This window comes from Tachysurus vachellii, chromosome 12, assembly GCF_030014155.1.
Source record: "Tachysurus vachellii isolate PV-2020 chromosome 12, HZAU_Pvac_v1, whole genome shotgun sequence".
In the NCBI taxonomy this organism is placed as follows: domain Eukaryota; kingdom Metazoa; phylum Chordata; class Actinopteri; order Siluriformes; family Bagridae; genus Tachysurus; species Tachysurus vachellii.
In genome coordinates, this window is record NC_083471.1 from 19,159,972 (window position 1) to 19,183,925 (window position 23,954).

The 23,954-nt window shown below is 38.6% G+C and overlaps 1 protein-coding gene and 1 pseudogene across 2 annotated transcripts; one reads left to right on the forward strand and one right to left on the reverse strand.

Moving 5' to 3' along the window:
- Positions 1-2,729: 2,729 nt before the first annotated feature.
- LOC132854309 (ribosome quality control complex subunit NEMF-like) lies at positions 2,730-4,973 on the reverse strand (annotated as a pseudogene).
- A 10-nt stretch (positions 4,974-4,983) lies between these two features.
- tars1 (threonyl-tRNA synthetase 1) lies at positions 4,984-23,954 on the forward strand. 2 transcript variants are annotated; one of them, XM_060883202.1, is made up of 20 exons: positions 4,984-5,175; positions 6,088-6,168; positions 7,650-7,730; positions 8,328-8,518; positions 9,796-9,919; positions 11,420-11,541; positions 12,721-12,838; positions 12,947-13,011; positions 13,986-14,064; positions 14,229-14,375; positions 17,266-17,364; positions 18,692-18,858; positions 19,181-19,343; positions 19,571-19,708; positions 19,894-19,971; positions 20,069-20,169; positions 20,532-20,636; positions 20,888-20,960; positions 21,055-21,169; positions 23,134-23,954. In XM_060883202.1, exons 1-20 carry the CDS (start codon positions 5,116-5,118, stop codon positions 23,280-23,282), a joined length of 2,256 nt encoding a protein of 751 aa, XP_060739185.1. In that variant the 5' UTR covers positions 4,984-5,115; the 3' UTR covers positions 23,283-23,954. The 2 variants fall into 2 exon arrangements, with proteins under 2 accessions (XP_060739185.1, XP_060739186.1); XM_060883203.1 differs by lacking the exon at positions 7,650-7,730.

Consider the following 23,954-nt stretch of genomic DNA (forward strand, 5'->3'; position numbering starts at 1 on the left):
GAACTGAGCTCTGCTAAAACCTTGGCAGAGTGAAGGCTAACATAAATGTCCTTCCACGACACATAAAGCCAGAAACTGCTGCTCTTCCTGCATCACATGGCTATGTAACACACTCAAAGCACTGTCTGTCCACTTCTGCATGCATGAGCTCACAGACACAACTGGTCAATGTCTCTGTGATTGACAGGAGAGAGAAAGAATGTCATTCCTTTAACATAGACAGTATGTCTAACTGTGCTCCCTTGGCTCTTAGCCATGGATGACCGAGGCATCGTTGATCTCCTGAACTCCTGACCATAGACTTGGTTCTTTTCAAGATCTTTTTTTTATCATAAATGACTATAAAACAAACCTCAAGTAACTTGTATAAGAAATGTGAAATCATGCCTCTATATTTGTAATAAATTGCTGCAGCACCTTATTTCTGCGTTTCTTCACCCCTAAATAGTCTCTATTATTAATAAGGCACTAGCTGTGCCATGTAAAACATTGTTGTTCTACCTTCACTAGATATAACCCAGAAAAGCAGTTATGGGATTACTATGATGCCCGGCAAAATCACACAACACAAACCTTGACAGAAAATGTGTAATGGACCCAGTAATGGCCAACATTTACTGCTTTATCTGGCCACATACACTATATGTTTGTAGGCACATGACAATCACACCCAAATGTGAGTCTTCCATAAAATTGGAGACAAATAATTGAATTTCACAACAATTTCCCTTTGCTGGACCCTTTAAGGGACCCAAACCTGTTCCAGCATAACAATGCCCCTGTGCACAAAGTGAGCTCTATTAACACAAGGGTAGAGTGGAAGAACTTGGCCTGAACAAATCCCTGACCTCAACCCCACTGAACACCTTTGGGATGAACTGGAACTCTTCCTAACCTGACATCAGTGCCTGACCTCATTATCGTTCCTGTGGCTGAATGAGACTCTCCAAAATCTAGTCATAAGCCTTCCCAGAAGTGTGGAAATTGACAGCAAAGCAGGAGCTAAATCTGCAATGGAAAGAGATTATGAGAGAGAGATTATGACTGGTGTTGTTTATTGTAAGTGTTTGTTGCCTTTTTGGACTCCTTTATCATTTGTAATGTTGCTCCCATTTCAGCATCTACAGTTCAGCTCAAGCCCAGCCATTTTTAGGGTCATGATTGAGGACAATGTCCCGTCCAGAGACAAGCTGTTTCGTGTTGAGGTTTTGTTCAAACCAACCATCAAAAATATCCTCTCTAATGATTGTTTTTTTCATTGGTTGTTGCATTAAATCTTACCCAGATAGTGCTATTTTCTGTTTGGCTATTGTGTAGCCTCTTTTTTTGATTGGCTGATAAGTGTCAGTCTAAAAACTCCAGGGGAGACACGCTTGATTCCTGCCCAGTTCCATAGAAACAGAGACATTTTGGGCGCTGTGGCTTATTAAATATATGATAAATAGTCAAAAGGTTTTCCTGCGTGAGAAATATGATGTGTGGCGGGAGAGCGTGAGAAAAGGCCCAAATGCGTGACTGTCACTCTCAATGCGTGATACTTGACAGCCCTGAATCTCCAACCTGATTTTGTTCTAATCAAAATACCCCTTCTTAATAAAGATATCACCCAGGTAATATTTTAAAGAAATGAGAAACTAAAATAGTTTTACTGTAGTTGTTAATAATTCAGAGAAAGTTTAGGGTTTTAAATAAATATCGTTCTGAACCCTTGTAATGTGATCTATATAATGCATATGACATATGCTAGTGCTATGTATTCTGCAAACACTTGAGTGTCAGAGCATGCTCTTGGGCTACGAGCCAAGTCAAATGTGCAGAAAATTACAAGAACTCACTGCTAGAGCTCAGGTCAATCTGACACAGTTTCACCTTCTTAAGCAAGTGTCTGTGCATGAAATTGAATCTCGCACTCAATCCGTGCCGGAACACTCTCTCACCTCTCTTCCCTCACCTGGGTAATAAAGTGGCACATTTATATGCACTTCAATGCCACTCTAAATTTGTAAGTTCCTCAAGGCATTATGATTTATATAGCAGTACTGGGACAAGGTAGTGGATTCGCAAGCAATCCATATAGGACTGAGTTCACCAGAACAGCAGCTGTATTCCAGAGATATCTGACTTAAAATTTAACTTGTTAGACAATAGGAAAACTGAAACTAGGCAAAAGGATAAGTTTCCACTAGTTCCCTCTAATTTTTTTGCTCATTTCCCTGAAGGTGTCAATAATTCTGAAAGGCACTATAAATACCATTAGAGTGAAACTGTTAAAATCATAAAGCCAGTTATAAATGTTTGGATCTTGTAATGAAAAAATATGTAAATTATTGAATAACAAACAATGAATAAATTAAAAATAAAAAAAACTTGCCAGTTTAGATTTTATTGTATTTAACTGTATTTAATTATTGATTCATTCAAATAATAAATGAAATAATTAATAAATCATTTTAGCAAACTAATATAGAAAAAGGGTATTATAAATATGGCTATAACAGTAAATAGTGCTATAATACTATATATACCATATATATATATATATATATATATATATATATATATATATATATATATATATATATATATATATATATATACTAAATATATAATATAAATATATACTATCATTTGTTCTTTGTTTGAATATGACTGGTTATTTATTGAATAATTAAAATAATAAATGAAATAATTAATCAATCAATTTCTGTCCAATGCAGCATTCCATACATTTACTTCTTCTTTGTTGCCATATGGTTTGGAGCAGATATTTTCACTTTGCCAGGCATGTTTCTGAATAGATCAGTGTCCCTCAATCTGCAGAACAGGTCTTTGGACTGGTTTCTTTAGCATGCATGAAGCTAAACTCAGCAGTCCAGGCAGCTTTTCCATTCTTCTGTGTACCAGGAGTCAATTTCCCTTTGTGCTTCTAATTGGAGAGAGCTGTGTAAGGTACACACAGGCACTGCAAAAAGCAGCTGACCAGTGAAACTCTAGGATTCTCCTTATCTAAATCATCAACATTCTTATTATCCTGTTCTGTGCTGCATTGTCCTGCTTGATTGGCCTCAATCCCTGGCTGTTCAGCATTCTTCACCACATTCCCTGGAACTCTGGGCTTTTGAGCAAATTTCTGAGGCGCTCGCCTCCCTCACTTCTTTCCTCTTCTTTCCTTTCTCTTCTTTATTTGAACCTGTGGATCCAAGTAACTTCATCATTAACTCTTGGTCTTCCTCACATTGGTTTTTGTACTTGTTCTTGATTTTCTTAAGCTTGTTCTTTTGTCCTATCTTCTTCTGGGTGCTCAATGTCCCCTGTTTCCGCTTCTTTTTCATCCCTTCTCTGTTTTGTACTCATATTCCTTTTCCCTTGTGGCACAGTGTTTTCCTGTGTTGCAACTGCTTGTTTGAAACCAGCATTGGTCATTCACCTGTTGGTTTTAAGGTGTGTGAGTACGAATGTGATGTCTGGAAAACTGAAGTCAGTTCTATCCTCCTCACTCTTAATCCCTTCAATAGTCCACTTTTCTTCTTTTCACACACCTCCTTCTCCTTTTCCTTCTCCACTTCTTCCTGTTTCAGCATCTCAAACTGGAGTCTTTTCCCAGCAGCTCCTCTTCCATCTCCAAAAGCTTTGCAGTTCAAGAGCTGATGTTTTCCAACTTCTCCAGAGTTTTAACCTTCCTCTCTCCGAGGTGTCTAAACACATATTGCTCATCCACTTTCATGAGAAAACCAAAGCCCATTACAAAATAAGATGGGGTAAGTAATTCTTCTTCCCTCTAGTCATGAAGCTTCCTGTTGTTAAGTACTCTCCTTTTGGTGCAGTTTTGGACACCTGGATATGATGGACCCAACAAGCACTTGTGATAATTTTGGCATCCCAAACAGCACTGAAGCACACAACCCCGCCTAGTGATGACGAGGTAGTTCTCTGAACCAATGAACCACAGAAACTTTTCATACCAGAAGTCTTTTCTGGCTTTTTGAATTGTTGCCTTTGAATTGTTACCCTTCGTTAAGGATTTGTTGATCTTTTTCTCAACAGACTTATAAGCCTTCTCTGCAGCCTCAACTGTTTTATTCTCCTTTTTGGCAGCATTTTGCTTTTGGTTATAATATTTTTTTGAATTGGCATAAGCGGATAACCCAAGGTCCATGTCCACCAATATGGGTTTATTTTTTTGTACCCTGCCCTTCTGTCCTTTGTCTTTATTTTTATTTTTCTTCTTCTTTGGCCCTTCATTAGTATCTACATTAGACTATGAACCCTCATTGTTAATGCAATACTTGCTATTGTAAGTCCAAACTAATTTCCAATTAATATTCTCAAAAATATTATCCCATTATTGTTTGCTTCGCAATATTACAGTACGGTGAAGTAACTCTCTAAAAAATGTATTATTACATTTACAATCTTTAATATAAATACCATCTAAAAAGATTTATTTTTGAAGTGTTAGCTTCTTATAAGAGTCCATATTACTTGGACCTGCAGAAATTGCATCAAATACAATGCTATATTCTTGTAGAGAAACTGGGACATGAAATTTTCTAAGAAACTCGGAATACGTAAGTAAATAGCCTTTATCATTTTAGCAGTTGTGAAATTATTTATTATTTAATGATTTATTTTTATTCCAGTTATTGTAAAAGATTTTGGTATTTAACATATTGATTATTCCAAATGAGATGCCTGTGGGGAGAAAAATTATGTTTGGAGATAAGAAGCCAGAAAAAGAAAGCCTGTTGTGAAAACTGGATAACTGAAAAAGGAGTTTATTGAAATATGATATCATATCATATTATATCATATCATATCATGAATGAATGAATGAATGAATGAATGAATGAATATCATATCATTTTAGCCCATTTATTCATTAGCAACGATCTCTAACGTCAATATTGCATCATTTTACAGCGACACTGACGTTGCAGTATACGGGGACCGCATTGGCTGAAATCGGTTGTCATGTCACAAAAGAACACGCCCATTACAGCCGAATAGTTGCATCAGCATTAGAGCTGAATACCGGCTCAGCGAAAGGTTGCAGAGAGCATAAAAGTATCATACGGACTGTATATTCGTGTTCCTGAGTTATTTTATCATCATAAAATGGCAGAAGAGGCCATCAGTGAGCAGATGAAAGACCTAAAAGTAAAAGAAGGGAAGCAGGTAACGTTCTATATTATAGCAATGTGGTTAGCATGTTAGCTAATTGTCTGCACTGTCAAACTTCTCATGCTAGCACAGCTAACTGTTCCACTTAGTAGTAGGACATTTATTTTAAAATGATGGAGGTAAACTCACTTTTTTTGTGTGTGCATGTGGTGTCATTTCATAGCTGGCTTTATGCTTATTGTTAATTAATCAGAATTAGAATTAGAATCAAAATTCGGTTTATTGCCAGAGGGTATTGTATGGTTTACATGTGCTGGAATTTGTCTTGGTTCTTAGTAATAATAGAGAAAAAGCATAAATATAGGAAACAAAGGTTATAATAATAAATAAATACATAAATAATAATGTGTATAAACAAAGATTTACAAAAAAAAACAAGAGATTGGATATAAACAAGAATAGAGACGTGAAGTGTACACTAATGCAGGATATGCAAATATATAATTAGGAATATATTAACATAATAAATTAAATTAATAAATAATTAATTCAATAAAAATAATGAACATCATATATTACTACTGTAAGAAGAAATTAAGTCTATATTAGTGCGGGATATTCAATAGTGGACCAGTGTGAGAAAGGAAGGTGCATTATAACAGATTTGGGAACATGTAATGTATCTGAGCAGTGGTGGGGTTGTTTATTAATGTCCAAGGTGGCGAATAACAGACCGCAGCATTCTGCCAGAGGGGATCCTCAAAGAGATTGTGTCCAGGATGAGAGGGTCAGCCACGATCTTAACTGCCACGTCAGTCGTATACAAGCGCGTACTTAAATTCCTGAGTTATTATTGTGATCAAAACCAGCAGCCTCAACTGATTCATGATTGGGGAGTATGTTTAATCTGCAGTGTTGTATGTTAGCTACAGTCAGTCACACTCCCATTTTATTCATCTTTCTCAGGCCAAGACAGCAGACAATGCTGGAAAAGATGGAGGGAAGAAGAAGATCAAAGAAGCTGGAGATACAGGGGGCAGAACTGAGGTAAGTGACTAAGGAATAAGCTTTTCATTCAGTTTCTCTCTGCTTTTCTCATTTTACCGTCAGCTTTGACTAGTCGCTAGTTATTGCTGTCCTCAAACTGGAACCACTGTCACGTTGTGACTTCAGTTTGCTTTGTGTTAAATAATCTAGTATTGAATATGGGATTGGATTTGGCTTAATGTCGGATTCATTCACATATTTAAAGCCAGGAAGGTGTGTTATGTTGACCGTTACGACAACATCTGAGCTAAAACAACACAGTCGTTGCTATGTGAAATAAATGATTAGATAACTAGATATTTCCTTTTAAATATTTTGCTTTGCACATTTCTCTATTTAGTGTTCTGAGTTTTATATTTACCTTCTGTTCCCTATCTAAGTGAAACACCTAAAAAAGTAACATTTCCTCACACTATTGCATAGCGCACTGTATATTCACATTATGAGCTCTTTGGGACTTAATTCACTCTAATACAAATCTATCACTTGATAAATCTTATTTTACACCAAATCAAAGTATTGCTGCTTTTAAAAGATAATGACTGGTGAATCTGGGAACATGTTGGAGTGCAAGCCTTTGATTTAACTTTAAAAAAGCCATTACTGAAATGTGTAATCAAGGTGTTACTGATGTAAGTAATTGACTGTTAGAATATTAGACAATCTCTCCCAAGATTTTGTGATTGTAGAAATGAAAGCAAAATCAAGCAAACTTCTTGAAATGACTATGGATTTAGCCCACAATGTCGTGTGACATCATCATGTCACACTTTCAGTGAAAGCTAACTTCAATTCACAGGCATCCAGAATGATTACAGAGATTTTAGAAAGTAATTACACAGACTTACTGGTAATAGTTTAAAACAAGAATCTGGTTGTTTTCTACAAAAAAAGGCAAAAAACCGTGCAACTTGCACTACAAATTTTCAAAAGCTTTCAATTTAGTCTGCAAGAATTGCAGTAAAAGTATGGATGTTCTGCATGTACTGGTTAGACACGTCTTGCACATTACACTTTCAGTTTCAGTCTCTTGGATTGTTAATATTTTTACACTCTCATGTCACTGAATTGTTGTTTGTATGAAAATAATTTTTGTTCTCTTTACAAGTTTATTTGCATTAATTGCAGAACGCACTGTTAATACATCATTCCCACATCTTACCGGATGCTCTTAAACTGAAATATGGCCAGTTACGAATGGAAAGCAACTGTTTTTGTGATGTCAAGTTTTAGTCTTTATTGACCACAGCCTTCTGTCAGAGCGGAGTGCCTCAAAGAGATTGTGTCCAGGATGAGAGGGTCAGCCACAATCTTAACTTCCACATGTCAGTCGTATCCAAGCGCGTTCTTAAAATTCCCGAGTTATTATTGTGATCAAAACCAGCAGCTTCAACTGACTCATGATTGGGGAGTATGTTTAATCTGCAGTGTTGTATGTTAGCTACAGTCAGTCACACTCCCATTTTATTCATCTTTCTCAGGCCAAGACAGCAGACAATGCTGGAAAAGATGGAGGGAAGAAGAAGAATAAAGGAACTGGAGATACAGGGGGCAGATCTGAGGTAGGTGACTAAGGAATGAGCTTTTCATTCAGTTTCTCCCTGCTTTTCTCCTTTTAATGTCCGCTTTGACAAGTCGCTAGCTATTGCTATCCTCAAACTGGAACCACTGTCACGTTGTGACTTCACTTTGCTTTGTGTTAAATAATCTAGTATTGGATATGGGATTGGATTTGGCTTAATGACAGATTCTCTCGCATATTTAAAGCCAGGAAGGTGTGTTATGTTGACAGTTACGACACAGATCCTGAACGTGTGCTTGTCCTAGAGTGAGTCTGAAACTGATACTGGGTTTGTTTGGCTTTCACACTGCATACGATTAATCAAACCAAAACTTATTTTATGTATGGGACTAGTCCGGTAAACAAAACGCATCCAAGTCCTATGCATATGGAAATCGTAAAAAACATCTGAGCTTAAACAAGTCATCGCATTTGCTTTAATGTAAAAACTTAAAATTCTGATCATATTCATATTTGTTAATGTGTTTCAGAGCGGTAAAAGTGAGTACTCTAGTGGGGAAAAAATACTGAAACAGTGCTGATAATGTTCTGACCTCACAGAATTTTCTTTCCCTGTACTTTTTATTTGCTCATGCAGCTGAACCCTCAGCCTCAATATATAGAAGATCGTCTGGTCATGTACAACAAGCTAAAGGCTGAACACGATGCTCTGATTGCCAAGAGAGCTGAGATGGAGAGCAAGCCCATCAAGATCACCCTGCCCGATGGGAAAGTGGTGGACGGCGAGTCGTGGAAGACCACACCCTACCAGGTGGCGTGTGGCATCAGGTTAGACCAACACAAGCTACCACACAACTAGCTTTTTATGTTGCTGTATCATTAAAGTCTGATATCTGCTTCCTCATAGTTGCACTTAAGTGTTCATGATATTTATGTTTATTACTTTCATGAACCGGCGAGTTGGTCAAGCAATAAATGAAATTCAAAATAAATTCTTTGACTGTTAATGAGCGGAAGATGAATGCGTTCAGGAGCAGCTCAGACCAAACCTAAATCATTTTCAACGGGTGAAAAAGCCAGTTAACGGATATTAGGAAGGACGCAGAGTTTCTTAATCACTTCTGGCAACAAAGGACGTTGCTTCTGGCAGGAATTACTTTTTCTTTTCATCAAGTTCATTTGTCTTCTTAAATTTTCTGGCCTCTGAAACATGAGCTGATTCAAACCTCTCCCCGTTCTCTCTCCAAAACTTAAAAAAAAAAAAAAAACAGCTAGTTTGGAGGGATGCTAATTTTTCATGTTCACTTCTTTTAGCATTGTTCAGTGTTATTTCTCAGCACTTTTTTATTTTATCCACTCTAACTATGAGACTCTTCGTTTTTTTTCTGTAATAATTATAATACTATTATATTTGAATATTATAATGTTCAAATAATCATGAGAGTTAATGAACAGAAAATCACAAACAGAAACAGAAAAATGTAGAATAATAATCGAGTATTGCGAGCATTTCAGTACACAGAACTGTTCCTCCTTTTAGCAGCAGCGTGTGTTTTTGTTTGCCAGGCACAACAGAGAACTAACGAACCGGAATAGTCAAAGCAAAAGCTTTACTAAAAAAGTCATTTTTTTTATTTTTATTTTTATTCAACACCAGTGTACACCGGATACATTCAAAGTTCAAGCCTGCATGTCACATAGCCCTCGTTTTACATCGTCTCTCTTCTCACTCGTGCATGTAATGTCTGGTTTATACTCGACACAGAGCGCAAGATAGCAGTGATGCACATAATGAACAACTCTGACTACAGCAGTGCTATATAATAAAATATAACATAATTTAATATGTTGTTGTTGGTCTTTCGACTGCTTCTTGTTTGGGGTCACCACAGCGGACCACATGTTAGCTTTGCTGCAGAGTGTATGTGTATTTGTGTGCGCAGCGATCATAGAAAGTCATTAAAAGGAGAATCTTGTGCAAAAAAGCACAAAAATCTGCATCACTCGATAAATGCATCTGATTATAAAGCGTGAGTTAGTGTTGTAGTATTTGCATTCTCCTTTGTGGCATCTAATTGAACATTTTCCTTTGTTGTTTTGTCCAGCCAAGGCCTTGCTGATAACACTGTGATTTCCAAAGTGAATAACGATGTGTGGGACCTGGACAGACCGCTGGAGGGAGACTGCAGTTTGCAGCTTCTCAAGTTTGATGATGAGGAAGCACAAGCAGTAAGTGCAAAACCATTTCCTTTTTGACTTGATTTAGTGGTGAGTCAGCAGTTGGTCTTGTTCGACAGGTAACAGTTGGTTAATGAAGCTGCGGAGAAAATGGCCAAGTTCCAGAAATACGCTTTAGTAAAAACAGAACTCATTCTGGCATCTACATAACATCAATGAATGTCTGTTTGTTTAACCTGGATGCCAAGAAGACAGCAACAACAATCTTTTAAAAATAGTTTTGTAATAATCTGCAATTTATCATTCCAGTATTTTACTCTAATAAGACAACTTCCTCAATGATTGTAGCTAGTTCGAGCTACAGTGCTACAGTACACACATAAATACTAAGGTGTCACCACCAGATGTAGGAATATATAACAGTGACATTAGCAAATAATCTTATAATGTAATACCTGAGGCAAAAAAAAGTGGAGCAATATTATTTTATAACCTGTAAGCCATTTTTAACAGAACTAAAACCCACATGATAACGAATACCTGTTAAATGATTAGCTTTTTGTTTACAGATGTTTACTAATCTAGATGGAATCAGCATTTTGCAGTGATTCATTATCTGCAGTCTTTTTGTATAAGCTATATTTTGCCTCCTCCCAACTATATGGCCAATAGTTTGTGGACACCTGAGAATCACTGCCATATGACTTTAGCTGCGTACCAAATGACGTACTATACAAGTGGTAGCTCAGTGGTTAAGGTGTTGGACTACTGATCCTAAGGTCGTTACTTCAAATCTTAGGTCCATCAAGAGCAAGGCCCTTAACCCCCAGTTAATACTCAGTTGTATAAATAAGATAAACGTAAGCCGCTCTGGATAATGGCATCTGCCAAATGTCTTAAATGAGGCATTCTGTTAGATGTAGTGTATGAATTTTAGATGGGGTGGATCTTCTTAAACAGAACATTATCTGCACAATGGGGATGTGGAAGCTTAGTGGTCAGAGGTGTTGGATTGCTGCTCGGAAGGATATGAGTTCAAATCCCAGGTCCACTATTGCTGGGCCCCTGAGCAATTGCTCAGTTGTATAAAATATGAGTCACTTTGGTTGTTGTGTCCACTAAATGCTGTAAATTTTCAGGAAGCGGCCACCACTGGGCCCCTGACTAAGGCCCTTAACCCTCAATTGCTCAGCTGTATAAAATGAGATTAAAAATGTAAGTCGCTCTAGATAAGGGTGTTTGCCAAAAATATTGTAAATGTAAAAAATAGTGTAGAATAGTGCATAAAAATGCTGTTTAAGATGCACTTATTGTGTGCTGTATCAGTACAGTCACAAGCTCAGACATGTTCCAGCATGACTGTGATCCTGTGCACTAACATGAGGTCCATATACACACTGGAGTTGGTGTAGAACATCTCTAGTGGCCTGTACTGTATTGAATGAGCAAATCCCCAAAACCTAGTAATCAGTAGTGACGGACAGGTGTCCACATACTTATGCCATATAATTTATTTTATTTGCCTCCACTGAAATTAAATTCTGTTTGAAGGTCTATTGGCACTCCAGTGCTCACATTATGGGCGAGGCCATGGAGAGAGTGTACGGAGGCTGCCTGTGTTACGGACCTCCTATTGAGAACGGTTTCTACTACGACATGTACCTGGACAATGAGTAAGCGTGCTAACGATATTTTACTGTTCAAACTATACTCTGTATTTGTTAGTATGTGATAGCTCAGATTGGGGATGTGGTATCTCAGTGGTGAAGACAATGGACTGCAGCTTGTACTGGACCCCTGAGCAAGGCCCTTAACACTGAAATGCTCAGTTGTATAAAATGAGATAAAACGTATGTTGCTCTGGAGAAGGGCGTCTGCCAAATGCCATACATGTAAACGTAGCATGTTTGCTTCTTGTGCTTTAGACGATCAAGGCCTGGGATGATTTTATTGATTTTTCTTAAAACAGTAGAACTGCTATATCCTTTGAATGTTAATTCTTTGTGTTGTCATGTTTGTGTAAGCAGAGTAAGATTAATGAGATCTTCTCCAGCAGACAAAAAGGAGATTCAGAACTGCCAAGTGGAGTTAGAAGAAATATAAATAAGATGTATTTATTATATTTGGTGCTAAATGGTGCCACAAATGACAAATTTGCCTCTGGTGTTTAAATCTCTTAAAATCCCCGTGGCCTAGTGAACTTGACGTACTTTGCATAGCATTTATATGGAAGGTGAATTTAGTAAGTTGTTTACCAGACAGTTTAATAACCGCAGAGGAAAAAAACTGCGTTACAGGACTGGAAAAGTGAATAGGATTTGAATTGCACTCTATTCTCCCAGCACAAGGTCAGACTTTTATTAGTTTAATGGATTCTAACGTCGGTGGCTGAATATTCAGTACGCGCTAAAGAAATGTTAATTTCAAAGACACATTGGCCAGTCTGTTCAAAGCCAGCTTGGGGACGACGTCTTCTAAACACTTGACCTTTCCTTTGACTGGGCTCTTTTGCTGTGCTTTAAAATTAGTGCAAAGGGAGGAAATAATAAGCACTGTTATTTTCTTGCTGAAAAGCCAATTTATGCTAATGATATTCTAGGAGATGATTTGACTGTCAAGCTGCACCTTGTTTATGGTGTAGACGTGTCAGCTGCGCAACAGCAAAAGCCGAATAAGGTGACTGGTAATAGAAAGTTCTTCTGAATGTGGCATCCAGGAGATGTTTGGAATTTCTTTCTCACAGCTTTAGGAGTTATTTATATTTATTTATTTATTTTTCGGAAGCCATGTTTATTCATGAGCACTCAACTATTTTCTCTCCCACTCTGACACACACAAACACTTTTTTTCAGAGGCGTATCGAGTAATGACTTCCCCTGTCTCGAGAACCTGTGTAAAAAGATTATCAAGGAGAAGCAGCCCTTTGAACGGTTGGAGGTAAAGAAGGAGACTCTTCTGGAGATGTTCAAGGTACATGTTTTCTCTTTGACTCGGTTTGGCAGCGGGAGGTGGGAGCTCATGAAAGACGACAAACTCTGCTTAAACCGAGATTTAGCTGAAATTCTGTGTCTTCCGCAGTACAACAAGTTTAAATGCAGGATCCTGAATGAGAAAGTTAATACCCCGACAACTACAGTTTACAGGTAGGACTAACTCTTACATTTATCATGCTGCCACGGATTTAGCTTAGAAATGAATAATTTACTGGGGCGTCTTTCAGCCTTGTTTTGTTTTGATTATCGTGCTGCTTACAAGGAACTCCTAATGCTAGGATTTATTTTTTTAAGTGGAACCTTCTCTTTTTTCATACGTAAAAACTAGGTAGGAGCAATATATTCATGTAAAAGGTCATAGAAAATAACAAAACAGATATCAAACCTATTGCTTCTCTCTGAGATGCCCCAAGTTCTTGTTCATTAGTATGTAAACTTTGAAAGCGTTATCTTTACCCACTACTGTACTGTGTAAGGTTAAAACCATCTCAGACTGAAAGCCAGCAGTGTCCTGACTCATTTTGTTTCAGACTCGTGCAGAAAAAATAATTCATTTGTGTCTGATTGAAAATCTGTCAAGTCGATTTGCATTCAGGCGGCAGAACGGAACACTAGTGGACTGGGGAAAAAAGGTTCATTCTGAGCATGAGGATGATTGACCAGAGCATGCAGAGCGGTATCAGTGAGCCTGCTCATTAAAAATAAACACCTGGTGATTGTACCTCAACTCTGAAGCATTGTGTATGTTTTAGTGAGCTTGGGTGGAGGGGTGAAAGGGTTGAGTATCAGGATGGTGGTGAATCTCTTCTTGAGATCTTTGCGAAGCAAAAAATACATCCAGGTTGTTGCCATTTTGTGTTCGATGGAATCAGAGCATAGTTTGTGTATTAAGTCATTGAGCACAATATCAGAATGGTACCTGATGCCGGTTTTATTGTCTTTACTTCCCTAATATATACTTTTGCACTGTGTCTGCTGTTGAATGTAGTCTAAATATCGTTATACATAGCTGAAAAAAGTCTCGTTATGACGTGTTCAAGTCAAGAATGTTCAGAGCTTGTATATAAAGACATTGTCACAGAGCAGCTTGACAGCTATTCGTGTTCTTTTCTCTTCCTGTGAAGGTGTGGGCCCTTGATCGACCTGTGTAGAGGACCTCATGTGAGACACACTGGGAAGATCAAGGCCTTGAAGGTTCATAAGGTAAAAAACATTGATCATCTAATATGAAGGCATCAAAATGATAATTCGGTATGTTCAGTTGATTGAGTTCCCCAGTGCAAAGTCTTTTTGGAGTTGGGCCTGTCATTGTGTACATAAAGCTGTGTGACTTGTCTTGTCTTAACTGGAGCCTTCTGAATGTTTAGAATTCATCCACTTACTGGGAAGGCAAAGCAGACATGGAGACCTTGCAGCGCATTTATGGCATCTCCTTCCCCGACCCTAAGATGCTGAAGGACTGGGAGAAATTCCAAGAAGAGGCCAAGAACAGAGATCACCGCAAATTAGGACGGGTATGTACACGGATATGCAGATGCATCAAGTCAAGTTGCAAATTTACTTCCTTTATATTGTGCAGAATGAGAGCATTTTTAGGATTTCTGCTCCTACATGTACAGTGTGGTTGGATTCAAGAAAACACAAAGCCACATGTCCTACTAGAGCTGAAGTGAGATGATTGGACCATAGCAAAATTTCAATACACTTTTTTTTTTTCCTGAAGAAAGTTTAAAGTACCCAAAGTAGAAAATGTTATAAGGCAACTAACTGAATCGTTTAAACACGGCTGGCTGGACAAAAATGTATAGAAGCGGAGACAAAAACCCTTTCTTTTTAAATAATTTACTTCTATAGATTGTGTTAAATCTACCATGTTGCTGGTATTTTGCTATCAAGGCTAAATACTGTATGATTGCTTGAAGCTCTCATTAGGTATTGTGATAAAGTATCACCCACACATCAAGATTGATCGTCATGCATGACTGAGATTGCTGAGTTGTATTTCATGGTGCTGACTAAGACTGAATATCTTTCCTGAGATGATGTGCATCTTAATACATTTTTTATCTGCTGATAAAAAAAAAAAAAAAAAATGATGCAGATTAAGTCTGCTTTGATGTGACGCGATACTGGATCGAAGCGATTCGCATCTAGCAATGTCATGAATTTAATGTTAGATTTGAGAAGTGGGCATAAAGAAAATAATCCTTAAACTACATGAAGTGCAGCCAATACAGTTAATGGCATTTCTTTGTTTAATCAGAGGGGGGAAAAATGGCTATACAGGAAAATAATGATCGGAGGCTGTGTGGTTCTGAAGCAACTGAAATGTCCAGTATTGATTATTCAGTGCAAAGGATTATCATGTAGATAAAGGATCAGTTTCATTGCAATCCAGAGGTACTGCTTTAGTCACAACCTACACACATTACATTCTGCCATCATTAGATCTGATCTGTGGAACCGCAAATTTATAATTAGTCACAACTACACCGTTTCCTTTTGGCTCATGAGACCAAAGTTCACAAATTCACAGGTCATATCACTTAGGGCCTTTTTACACCTGGTCACTTCATGTGTTTTCTCTGATCCGATAGCTATCTGATTTGTTAAAACTGTTCCATTTACATTAGGCCACATAAATGCGCCTTGGCGAATCGGATATCAATCCGATCTTTCTACTCCCGCCCAATATGCAAATATATTTTACCTCATTTCCGGGGTAATTGACATGTAACACGCTTTGGTGTATGCGGTTGCTACAAAAAACAGCATTTACTGTTTGCTGTTTTCGCTGGCAGCAGCAGTGCATTTTAAGACCAAACGAGACACCTGGGTGAAAGATCGGAGCCAGCGCTGGTGGGAAAACATATTTGTTTCTGGCGCGATGCACGACTCGTGAGTCACCTGCGAGTGACGTACTTCCGTTTGGGAGGAGTATAGCACTGACGTATGTGGCTTGAACAACCACATTCATTTACACCTGTCCAGTTTCATCTGAAATGCGTCCCAGACCACCTCCTGAAGTGGTTTGAGCGATCGGAATTATATCCGTCTCGAAACCGTTTCGGAGGGCATTTACACCTGGTCTTTTTACGATCGGATAGCTATCTGATCACAGAAAACGCATGAAGTGACCAGGTGTAAAAACCCCCTTAGAGTTGGCAAAAGTAACCACAAATGTGTCTCGCACTCTCTGGTTCTTTTTTCCTTTAGTGAATTATGTTGTTCATTTTTCCCCCCCAATTAAATGCCCAGTGGCATGTCTGCTTTATTGCTATAAAAAAAAATGTAAATGCTAAAGCAAAAAAAAATTGCACGGTTTTGCCTTAACATTTTCATTTTTTATTTACTTAGGTAATCAGTAGGAGAGACGCAACTGCTTTAATGTATAAAGCAGAATTAGATTCACAAAAGGAAATGCTACTAATTACTAAGCAGCCATATTTTATCAGATATTGTTCTCACTGATTTCTTACTGGTGCTTGAGACACATCTCGGAGATTAGCTAGCTAACGTTACTTACTTTCTCTATATACTATTTCAATTATGCTTATACACACGCTTGTGCAGACTGATGATGATAAAACCAACGCACATGTTCTCATTTACACATGGAGCTGTAGAGACTGTCATACGCTAAACATTCGGGATGTTTATATTTGCTGATTAGGATTATTTGTAGCGCAGCTTACAATAGGGATATGTTTTATTGCCATGGGAGCTGTCTGATTTTAACTAAACACCGTACGCAATCTAAACAACAGTGCCGTGTGTCATTTCTTGTGTGTTTGTCTGCATAATTGACTCCCAGATTGTTCTCCAGGTATTAAGAGTAAAGAGGTATTTATTGAGCAGCCACCCCTGAACTTCAAGTTCTCCAAGTTTTCTTGTCCCTCGGCAAGACTAGGTTTACTGTTTGTGAGGAAAGATGGCTGTTGGTGATTAAACTGTCTTGATCTGTTGTTGAACAAACCAGCAGCAAAAGCATGGACGTGAAAAGTAAGCAGTCTTCCTGGTGTGTAAATGACTCGGGCTGTGAACCGTCCACGCTTTCACTATAGCTGCTGTGTGTGTGTGGAGAATCCCAGGGCTCCTGTGTGCTCTCTGTTAACTAGCAGCGAGGCCAGGGGGTAAAGCTGGCAGATGTCTGTCTCCTTAATGCACCATCTGCCAGGGAGCACACCGATGGGCACACGGGGACCACTTTGTCACAGCTAAAGCGAGAATGATAATCAGAACCCTGAACATTTTGCCAGTTTTTTCCCCCTGCTTTGTTATTTCATTAAGTCTTTTTGTCTGTTGTTTCATTTTTTTTTGTCTCCTTCTCATGCTTGAAGTCAATCTTTGTGTTTCGAATGCAGACAATCGCACAGACACGCTGTTGTTGTTTCTTGTTTCCAGGAACAGGACTTGTTTTTCTTCCATGATCTCAGCCCAGGTAGCTGCTTCTTCCTCCCAAAGGGGGCCTACATCTACAACACACTGATGGAGTTTATAAGGGTAAGCTTTCTCTGCTAGACATCAGTGTAGAAAATAGTCAGAACATTGTTGTGTGTGTGTGTGTTTGTGTATAAGTGTGTGTACATAATTGTGTGTATACATAAATGTTACCGCACCCTGCATTGGAGACCATTGAAAGCACTGAATGACAAACCTGATGTACCTTTTTCTCATTGCATCTCTGCTATCTCTGGGTTCTTTTGTTCGAATTTAAGAGAGACTTTATTTTAAGGAAAATGCAGTTTCATTGCATTGCTGTTTGTGAAGATGAATTACCAGGAAATTTGTGCACAGGTGTAACGCAGTACATTGTACATATCTAGATCGCATTAAGGTCAGATCTTCAAGCTATGAATAGCAACCATTTATGTAAGCTTTACATTAGACAACTAGTTTAGATAGTTAAGTAAGTTTTGTGTATTAGGTTTCTCACACAGCTATTTTTGTAATATATCTGTGAACTCAGTTTGTTTTGGTCTACCTGTTGGATGAGGGAGACACTATTGGAAGTGAGGTAGGAGTGCGTTGTGTGTCTGTCCAAGGCGGTGTATTTGTGCACATTATATATCGTCGATGTCAGACGGAATCCTCGTATCTCCAAAACCGTTATTTTTCAGGAAATGAAAAAAAACGCTGTACCTTATCTGCAGTGCACAGGGTTTAGTCCGCGTTGCAGTGGATTGTCTTGCACTAAATTCCTGTGCTCAGACGAGCACCAGAACTAGCGGGGGTCAAGATTTTTTTTCTTTGAGCCCAGTGTTTTGAAGACATTTACCTCAGAAGACGTGATTTGTTGCGACTCTTCTTGAGGAGAAATATGCCGCGAAGCTCTCCCGCGGAGTGAAGAAGAGATGGACAGTTGAAGTGTCCAATGGAGTTATGAGATTTGCGCTCAAGCTATTTTACTTGTAATAAAATAATAACTTGTAAAAATAACAGACCCACGTGGGGACTGACCAATAGCATCGATATGTGAAAAAATATGAAATTGACCAAATTTGGACATACGAGGTTTCTGCCCGACAGCGACGAGATATATAGCATGTTTTGCTGAAGTGCCTGTATTTCCTGCCTTGCAAGTAAAGCTTGTATTGTACTTTTCTTAACAAACACACACGTTATCCACTCATGTGAGATGCCATCACACTTATGTGCATTATATTTCTTTTCGTATTTGTGTAGGTGTGTGTGTGTGTAAGCCTATTGTTTGTCCCCTCGCTTCAAGAGTAAGCCTGAGGGAGAGCGTGTCCCTTTTTAATTGCAGCACAGCACTGTGTAGATGACTGTTGAATTTGTGATGTAACTGTATCATGTTTCTGCACTACAGAGTGAATACAGGAAGAGGGGCTTCCAGGAAGTGATCACTCCAAACATCTACAACAGCAAACTGTGGCAGACTTCTGGCCACTGGCAGCACTACAGTGAGAACATGTTCTCCTTCGAGGTGGAGAAGGAGATCTTCGCTCTTAAGCCTATGAACTGCCCTGGACACTGGTAAGACTATTGCTCCTTGATACTGGTTTAATATATGAAGCATTTTGTGTTCTGCTTGGTTCATGAACGCATGCTAGCGTGGCTAGTAGTTAGGAATAAATAAGGCATGGCCTGGCGCAATTCCAAGCCATGGTTTGAACCATTTTGAGTTTCTCAGGAATTGTGGCACATCTCACACACCACTGGCTCTCGTAGAAATCACTGACTGTTGAGGAAATACGTCAACTTACAGAATCAATTCGCAGCTGTCGAGTGATTTCATGGGCACTTTAACATTGTGATGTGCAGTTTGATCTCCATCTGTTTGTTTATATCCCTGCAGTCTGATGTTTGATCATCGGCCTCGCTCATGGAGGGAACTGCCTTTACGTATGGCTGATTTTGGTGTGCTGCACCGCAACGAGCTCTCTGGAGCTCTCACCGGCCTCACCCGTGTCCGTCGCTTTCAGCAGGACGATGCACACATCTTCTGTGCTATGGAGCAGGTGAGGAGCTTTTTTGCTGAGTGTCCTTTGGAATCGCTAATAAGTACTGTATAAATCAAACTAGAGCTGTGAAGAAAAGAATTAAACCTCTAGATACATGAAAATTCAATGAACTGGTTAAATATGAAGAAGAAACTACAACACATTGGAACATATCCATGAGAGAGACGGAGAAACGTTTGAGATGGAATAATATTCTTTAATTGTTCAAATTTGCGCACATTTAGATTGAGTCAGAGATTAAAGGCTGTCTGGAGTTCCTGCGTGCCGTGTATGACGTATTCGGCTTCACCTTCAAACTGAACCTCTCCACCAGACCAGAGAAGTTCCTTGGGGAACCAGAAGTGTGGGATCATGCTGAAAAGGTAATCTGGATCTGGAGTGGCTTTCTGCATGGTCACATTGTCGGGTTTCGGTTTTATTCTGTAAATCCACTTGTGAAGGTGTAGACTTTCAAATGAGGTTGTTAAACCGAGTTAGATATCACCAAGTTAGTGCAGGCAGTCAACACTCAACACAAATTGATCTTTCTTTGTTTTTGTTTCAACAGCAACTTGAGAACAGTTTAAATGAGTTTGGGGAGAAGTGGGTATTAAACCCTGGAGATGGTGCTTTCTATGGACCAAAGGTAACAAAAGAGATAAAGATTTTTTTAACTTTTCAACAGAATCATTTTATTTTTCTTGCCTGACCACTTATGCACTTTTTTTTTTTTCTCCCCTCAGATTGACATTCAGATCAAGGATGCTATTGGAAGATACCACCAGTGTGCCACCATCCAGCTGGACTTCCAGCTCCCCATCCGCTTCAATCTAACCTTCGTCAGGTGAGCTACACCTGCTGCAGGGTTTCTTCCTCAGTGTTCTTATTATCGTGTATTTCCTGTAGTTCGTCATTGTACTAACCATTTTAACACAACAGTGACATCTAGTGCTCATCTAATCTCCATTACACTCCTTTTCTTTGCAAAACGATTTGTGTCAGTTGCTTTGTTTCTTATAAAAATAGAATAAAGTAAGGAAGTGGTAGCTCAGTTGTTAAGATGTTCAAGTCTCACCAAGCTGTCACTGCTATGCTCTTAAACAAGGCCCTTAAGCCTCTTCTGCTCAGTGAGGTATAGAAGAAACAATAAGGTACTTTTTGTTGACTCTGAACTCATTACCCACTTTAATGTATCTGTCTCTACAGCCATGATGGAGATGATAAGAAGAGGCCAGTGATTATTCACAGAGCCATTTTGGGCTCCGTTGAGAGGATGATTGCAATCCTCACAGAAAACTATGGCGGGAAATGGTATGAAAATAATGTCATGCTGCACTAATTTTATTTAAAGTTAAATAAAAAATGGATGCTACATTTTACAGAGTGTAATTTATTTATTTATTGCATAATAAGCTGCATATGAGACATTTCAGTGTTGTTATGATGATGGATTTGCTTAAGCTTGGCTGTTCACATACTCAGTTTTTATGTTAATATGCTGACTCCATCACTTATTTATTTATTTTATTTCATTCATCGATTTATTTATTTTTCTGTCCTAGGCCTTTGTGGCTTTCCCCACGTCAGGTGATGGTTGTGCCTGTTGGACCCACTTGTGAGGATTACGCACAAAAAGTGAGGATCCTAGCATTCTGTTATTGCAGCACATCTAGAACTCTACACTAGTAGCTAACCTTTTAATGTTGTGTTTTTTCTCTCTTTTGTTCAGGTGCAAAAAGAGTTTCACAACGTAGGTCTGATGACGGACGTAGATCTGGATCCAGGCTGCACTCTGAACAAGAAGATCAGAAACGCACAGCTGGCTCAGTACAACTTTATTTTAGGTAAGCGAGTTCACATGTAACTGACCAGTAGGCCAGAAAATCAACACGCTCTCTATTTTGATTGCACACCCCAAATTTTTTTAAATTAGCCCAGGAATTGAAAACTGGGGAGAATTTATTTCGATTGTTTGTCAGAGTCTGAAAAATGAACTGATGATGCATATCAGAAATGGATTAGTATCCCTAATTGTTTTTGTAAAACTTGAACGGAGACGGTAACGGAATAGAAAGCTCCAATGCTTTACTATCTTGTTGTAATCTACTGAGTATTCACCTGTGGCAGATTGTAATGCAGTTTACTTATTTCACTCAGTGTACGCTCGAAAAGAAGCATTCATTTGTAACCAGGGTTCGCTACAACATTGTGCTTATCATTTTGTACTGTTCTGTGAGTTCACAGTCTGTAAGGCTGATTGCAGCCAGTGTGGGTTTATGAGCGTTTTTATGAACGTTCTTACCGAGAATCAGAATATCAGATCCTGCAGTTGGGCGGTAGAAAAATGATATTTCAGCTATTACCAAAGCAAGCACAACATATCAGGCAATCTATCACACTAGCAGATGTAAGATTTTGACATTTCTGCCTTACACCTCACACAGATCTCACTGCTGTAAGTGCTAAACCACACTGAGTGTATTAGCAAACTTCAGGTCTGTATTCAAAATGCAAGACTCCACGTACATAAATAGTAATGACAGCAATGGTGTATGTTTCGAGATGCCACCTGAGTCTTCATGACTTCAGCTCTCGTGCACATGAAGAGTGTGAATGTCGGTTGGAGAATATCAGCAGAAAAATTAAAAGCTGCTGTAATTTCAGCTAATTTTAGCTTTCAGATGAAGACAGGGTTGCAGCCATCATCCGAGACAAAGCTGTCTGTTTAAAATGCAGTGTAGGGAATAAATATATTTTTAATTAGATTTTTTTTATATGACCTCATCTGTGTTCACTAGTTTATTATTCTAGCTCTATGTTTTGTTTCCCAACCTGTCAAACAAATTAGGCATGAGCTGGACAGTGTTATCACACTCACGCCAACACACAGCGCAGTCAGAACAAGTTACACAAACCAGATGACTCACTGCTGCTCGATGTGGCTGAGTTTGTAAGAGGACAAACCACAGACAAACACAAAGACCCCATTACTATCACTCTATCACTCTAGCTCAACAACTGGATACTGATACAAATACCAAAACAAAGTCAAATTTAGCTTCCCACTAAATTATTGAACAAATAAAAAATGTTTAGCTGTTTAGTAAGAAAAATGATACTCATTGAGTATGATAATTTGCTTTGTTTCGCTCTTATTCTCTCTCCTAGACAGCGTGACACATTTCCTGCCTGGATTGTCAACGTGACTCACAAGCTCAGGAGCCTCATATTATAAAGTTTTTTGGTCCCTAGTTTTAATAATCCTGCACTCTGTAGATTTAAATATAAAGATATGTGCAGTTTGTTAAAAGACATTTGCATAGCTTGAGGTCAAACCGAAGGAAAGTCAAGAGCATGAAGACCTACAGCGTATAGAATATACCGAAAATCCTTATATCATTATTAGGCTTGAGTTTAGAAAATAGAAAAGCTTTTGGTTTCAGGAATTCTCCAAATCATCCAGCAAAAAATTTTGCTTAATAAGTTGAACACCTTTAGCCTTTTCCGTTTCCTCTGAACAGCCCTTTAATCCTGTGTTTTAATCAGTGGTGTTTTGCTGTGTTGCTTCCTTTTTGTTTAGTTGTCAGTTGCTGCTATGGTGAGTCTGAGCAGAACTTGTAGAACCCGTGTCCAACCTCTAATCTTGACACTGAGGTGTCTGTGGAAGGGGAAAGCATGATAAACACTTGTTTACCATACGGTTGACTCTGTAATATGATTGTACAGTGCATTGTAGGATAGTAAGAATACAGTATTTATTACATCAGGATGTTTGTCATTCATGATTTATTACTGATTTCATGTGCAGTGGTGGGAGAGAAGGAAAAGAGCAGCGACACTGTGAACGTGCGGACGAGAGATAACAAGGTCCACGGGGAAAGAAGTCTGACCGACTGCATGGAGCGCTTGAGACAGTTGAAGGCATCGAGAACCCGGAATGCAGAAGAGGAGTTTTAAGCTCCTGGTGATATACTCCATGCCGATCTGACAAGATTTTTTACATCTCAGAGATATAAAAATAGTTTTTAGGCAAAATGTTCCCCATAAAAAAAGCAAAGCGGATCACATTTTTTGCTGTATTGTTCCCTGCTCTGTCATCCCGACCGGTTGTAAGGATGGGTTGTGTCACACCCTGAAGCCATAAACACAAACCACTACTGGCATGTCTCATGAGCTCATCAACACTTCTGGATTTTATACAACAACAAAAAGCAATAATGTGTTTAAAATCTTATTGGCAGAATAAAAAATAAATTTGCTTAAATTTACATGGCTACAGCTTTACTTTAAATCACGTATCAGTCATTTTTCCAACATAATCAAAGGTCTATAAAGCATTTTCTTTTTTTCTGGAGTTTCAAGAACGGTATATTTTCACTTTTTGTAAGTTTTCTGTCTTATAAATCAGAGGGATGTGATGGCCTAGTGGTTAAGGCTTTGGATTACTGATCAGGTGGTCATAAGGTTGAATCCCAGGTCCACCAGGCTGTGCCTTAACCCTCAATTGCTCAGTTGTATAAATTGAAATAAAATGTAGGTCACTCTGGATAAGGGTGTCTGGTAAATGCCAGAGGTGTAAATAAATCAGGGACTGTCTGCAAATAAATAAATCAATACTATACCTTAAAA

Excerpts from the sequence above, each read along its gene's own strand:
- tars1 (XM_060883202.1), top strand. The coding sequence starts at position 5,116 with ATGGCAGAAGAGGCCATCAGTGAGCAGATGAAAGACCTAAAAGTAAAA. Across the intron at positions 20,170-20,531 it reads TTCAATCTAACCTTCGTCAG|CCATGATGGAGATGATAAGA; the intron begins GTGAGCTACACC and ends CTGTCTCTACAG. Across the intron at positions 20,961-21,054 it reads GTGAGGATTACGCACAAAAA|GTGCAAAAAGAGTTTCACAA; the intron begins GTGAGGATCCTA and ends TCTTTTGTTCAG.